This window comes from Limulus polyphemus, unplaced genomic scaffold (genome assembly GCF_000517525.1).
Source record: "Limulus polyphemus unplaced genomic scaffold, Limulus_polyphemus-2.1.2 Scaffold2546, whole genome shotgun sequence".
Classification (NCBI taxonomy): domain Eukaryota; kingdom Metazoa; phylum Arthropoda; class Merostomata; order Xiphosura; family Limulidae; genus Limulus; species Limulus polyphemus.
Genome location: NW_013668156.1, coordinates 104,923 through 110,100, shown reverse-complemented (window position 1 = coordinate 110,100; position 5,178 = coordinate 104,923). Strand labels below are relative to the sequence as shown.

Below are 5,178 nucleotides of genomic sequence, written 5' to 3'. Positions count from 1 at the left end.
CATTCAGCCATATTCATTCCTAAGTTGGAACCACAACCAGGTCAAAGCCCCAACATTCAGCCATATTCATTCCTAAGTTGGAACCACAACCAGGTCAAAGCCCCAACATTCAGCCATATTCATTCCTAAGTTGGAACTACAACCAGGTCAAAGCCCCAACATTCAGCCATATTCATTCATAAATTGGAACCACAACCAGTCAACAGCATCACCTACTTCTAATTATATTATAGAACTAATTCTCATCTTTATAATAACACAATGAACAAGTATGGGATGTGTTCAGTTGTGCATCATTGGCTTGGGTCCTGAACCTTAGTCAGCAGCCTAGCATGCTAATCACCAGACTATGCCCGACTCAGGCTGCTACTGTAACGTCTGAACAATCACTCAAAAGCATAAAATACAGCAGTCAAGTACTTTGGGAATTATTAAATAACTTAAAATTAAAACTTATTGGTTAACGTGTTGGGATGGAGACTGGAGGTGTGATACCATTAAACACTCTTCATTATAAAAGTGACAGTCAGTCACATTATTTGGTTCAGACAAAGCCCTCATGGCAACAGATGCTGCAGACTGTCCTCCCTCTGGTGAGTAGTTCAAACAAAGGAATGGCGATAACTGAATCCTAGGGGTATCTGCCTGTCCATTTAGCCCACATGCATATAAAATGTCAATAAAGTTAAGAATTCCAAATCCTATTCCAGCTTCTAATATTCAGGCTCTTACATTGAGTTACAACTGAAAGTAATGAGGATAGAAATCTTTAATGCCATAGAGAAATGCCACACAGAAATCACAATTTTTACATAATACATAGTCTATTGTACTAAAGTTTTCAAATATGCACATATACATTTTGTTGCCGAGTTAGTTTTGGACTTATGGTATTTCTGTAAATAAAATTCAATTTTTAAACTAAATAATGCAACCTTAAATCTTCATCCAAAACAGTTTATGAAACAAACCACTGATTCACATTTAGTTTAGTTTCAAAGCTGTTCATGATACCAATGGTGTCATTTTTTTTTTCTCATATTTTCTAGATTAACTTCCTTCAGTGACAACGGCCATAGACAGCTATGAAATCACCAAAGTTCGGACCTCTGTTAAAATTTGAAATTAAATGTCATGTACTATTTAATTTTACAACAATGTAGAAAAGGTAAATAATGTGTAAGAATGACCCTATGTGCTGGTTGGTGTTTGGACCTTGGGTAAATTTTCAAACTATAAATTAGCATTCACTTTTATTGAATTTTTCATGCATCACTTTTTTTTTTAATTGAAATAAGGAACTACTTTCTCTTTAACTATCACCTTACTACTGTGTACAGTTTGAATACATTCTCTCCACTTTAAATTTTTTAATTGAAATAAGGAACGACTTTCTCTTTAACTATCATCTTACTACTGTGTACAGTTTGAATACATTCTCTCTACTTTAAATTTTTTTAATTGAAATAAGGAACTACTTTCTCTTTAACTATCATCTTACTACTGTGTACAGTTTGAATACATTCTCTCTGCTTTAAAGCAGCTTAATTTATTAAGCTGTATGTTAATTATTCTATACCAAATAAAAATGTTAACAAAAATTAGAAATGTATAAAAGAGTATTCTAAACAAGGGTCATTACAAAAAAAAAAAATTATCATTTAGAATAAAAAAAAAAACTTATATTAACACAAGTTGTATACTATTTGTATCATCACATATCATGAAATTCAATATCACAATTTCTTAGAAATAATTTTACCTGTGTTGCAGTCTCCAATGGTTGACTGCTTGTACAAAGCATAAAGTTCCAAAAGTTCTTCGTCTGTGGGTCTGCTCTTCAGCTTATTCACATCTTCGGCAGCTTTGTTAAATTTCTGTAAAGTCAGGAGTCAATCATTGTAGCATACAAGTTCTTTATTGGAATAAAATATTATCATTATTAAATCAAATTGTGTAAACAAGATGGAGAAAAAGACAAATATATAAAATGACTCAACTCCTGTATCAAAACACATTACAACAGAAACTTTACACTTAAAATCAACAGCAGGAGGCATTTTCGTTTGTTTCTGAATACTGTATTTACACATATAAACCTATTATTTAATATTTAACATTCAAACATATAAATGCAACAAGAAAAACGTGTATGTATTTTTTTTTATACATTATCACATTGTATATCACTGCTGTTTCAATTCTTTTCCCTGCACACGATTTGATTTTAAAAAAGCATGCAAGATATTATATGATCATTGCTATACTGTACTATCTATATCACCATTTAATCCACTTTTCACATTTGATTATAAAGATTTATTGCAAAATGTTTCCAATTGTTAGAATAGGAACACTGACTATCCACTCCACCTCTAACTACTTTTTTTTTTTTATCTCTTTCCTATTTTGAAGTACCATACCAAAATATTAACAATGAAAATTTTAAGACTGTTACATGTTTTTAACTTACGAGTACGTGTATATATATATAGTAAACTATTAAACATCCTGAGGAGTAATTCCTCTTTTAAATCGCTCTATCATATTTTCGTTCATCAAATTAACCATCCCATCATAGATTTACTCGTATAAATATTTTCTAAACCCCTACACATAGCTTTCACGGCCACTTTTATCTCTACCTAAATGCTTGAGTTAACTTCCGTTTTTACCACCAGGTGTTTAATGCAGCATTCGTGGAACTCGGTGAAGTAGACCCTTTCATAACTCAATAGCGCCAAAACATCCAACAAAGAAAGTATTAAAAAACATAAAATGGGGATTTTAAGTAATGTATCGTATGATTGTGGTCATAATGTTAACCCACTAAATTACGCTTTCACCAATAAAGAAAATAAATAATTTTCTAAGTTACGGAAACAAAATTATTAATATTACTGAACTGTCACTGTGGGGGTGTTTCAAGATTTTAGGTACAATATTCAAAGGTGATTATCCACACGTTATTAATCAAGTAAGCTCTTAACTCTACAAAAATGTAAGAATAAGTAGGCTACTCTTATTTAATTCTTAAAGAGGTACTTTTGTGATTTTGTCGTTAAGGGACACAAACAATTACGGTCGATAAAGTGGTACTAGTACTAGCATTCTATTTCCATGGTAAACGGACCAAATTCTTACTAATACGTAAAAACCGAAGTACGGTTTTCTTGTTCAAGTAAAATATATACATTTCCACAGATCGTAAGGTGGTCTCTACTAAGGACCGTGAAATGTATACTTAGAATAACGAAAATTATCCAACTCTTACCTCGTCAAGAGACATTTTCTTAAAAGTATGCAGTACCACTTGTAAACCGTTTCTCATTCACTCCTCAGTGTGATTCCTCATATATACACGCGTCCCTCACACTAATGGTATATTTGTAGCGCCATCTACGGACTTTTAATTCTAACAGTTTGTAGAATTCTTTCTTTCTCATACATATTTTTTCTTTTCAAGCTTCGTACCACTATCTGAATCATATTTTGCTTGTATTTTTGGCCTAGCATTAATCACAGTTATCTCCAGAAACAAAATATTTACCGCCATAAATGTTTTGGTATTACAGCTTTATTTTTTCCTGTCTCAGGTTTCATTTTATGAATGAGTAAAGCCTGTGTACCCATAAATGTGTATTATAATACAGAAAATAATACTTATATTAATTAATAGAAACCCAAATTGATATAAAAGCAGAAGTATTTAATTATCACAGTGAAAGATAGCCTGATCTTCAAACAAAGTAAAACATAAAGCAACAACAATCAGTTATCAGTCTCTCACTTGTTCAGAGTTAACGATGATTTTGTTAGGGAAACTAGTAAAGAATTACATTTGAGATTTGTTTGTTTCTTGTTAAACATACAGTTGCACAATGGACTTTTTAAAGTTTAAAAGAAGAACAAAAGAGCAGTGGAATATTTAGGATTCTACAGTTACTTGCTGAGTACATAAATTGTCACATCTGAAGAACACGAGAATTTCCTAATACAAGTACAATCAGAAGCTCTAGCACGTGCAAGGACAATATTATATTCAACATAAACATTTTTTTTATTTATCTCTCATATCCTGTAACGAAGGTATTAGAGTAATTTTATATCTTTTCATCCAGTATTTCGTAAGGACTTGACTATTATTTATTTATTATACTTTTCAGCTGTGTTAAATTCAGCAAAAAATTTTTATAATCAGAGATAAAGGAGTAAAAATAAGTAAATAACAATACGAAAAAGCATGAATGGCATTTTTGCAGTATAAACATATTCGTACCTCATTTGCCACATGGAACCCTCTTTATTTAGGGGGGGGGCAGTTTCAACAAATTTTACATATTCTTAAATATTATTAATCGTCTCCTTCAACCTATTTTAGAACACTCAAGAAAACCAATGAACACTATTTCTTGACATATTTTAAACAGTTATATATTTTCCAGTTGTATATTTACTAACACAAGCCACATACGTCTCCAAGGTTTTTAGAAATTCGTATTACCCAAATAACGTAATATGATCGTAACGAAAATAAATGACATTGATTCTACTTGAAATGCTAATGCACAAACTTAAATCTGACTGGACTTGTCAGCTTACGAAAACGTGATTGTCCTCGCCACTTCGTAATTGATATTGTTTTATCAAATAGGATAGAGGGGATAAGGATAAAATTGAAAAAAATAAATTCAAAATATAACGAATTTGTTATTATATATATATATATTAATATCAACGTTTGTTTAGATTAAGTTTATATTTTAAAATATGTGTAGCTTTTAGTGTTAAATATGTATTGCGAAACTCCCGCCTATTCTCCAAAGTTTAGAAGATTCTTGAGAGTAAGAATCAACAATTTTAATATATACGTAAACGCTTAAATGTAGCTCAATATTATTAGGTAAAACTGAAATTTCTAGAACGACTCCAAACGGCTACTAATATAACCAACGCGACGCACCAAAGAGAGTATCTGTTATCAGTTTGCTATAGTTAGTATGCTATAAACTTCTGAAGCTATAACTGTGTTATAACGCTTATCAATCAGAAAACTTCAGATATTTGACCAGAAATATTTATAAATTTCGAACATTACAAACCATTTAACTTCAGTGGATTCACATCGGACATTAATACTGTTACGTCTCCGTTTTTTAATTAACTGATTTTCCGTAA

At 31.2% G+C, this 5,178-nt stretch overlaps 1 protein-coding gene across 1 annotated transcript in view; it reads right to left on the bottom strand.

Annotated features, from left to right (window-relative positions):
* The window catches only part of LOC106467256 (acyl-CoA-binding protein homolog), a 6,677-nt gene extending 3,309 nt beyond the window's left edge, over nucleotides 1–3,368 (bottom strand). Inside the window, exons 1-2 of the mRNA XM_013927585.2 lie at nucleotides 3,275–3,368; nucleotides 1,763–1,877 (exon numbers count right to left, since the gene is read on the bottom strand). Coding sequence (XP_013783039.1) covers nucleotides 1,763–1,877; nucleotides 3,275–3,331 — 172 coding nt within the window. The 5' untranslated portion in view covers nucleotides 3,332–3,368. The remainder of the gene's footprint in view (nucleotides 1–1,762; nucleotides 1,878–3,274) is intronic.
* Nucleotides 3,369–5,178: the final 1,810 nt, after the last annotated feature.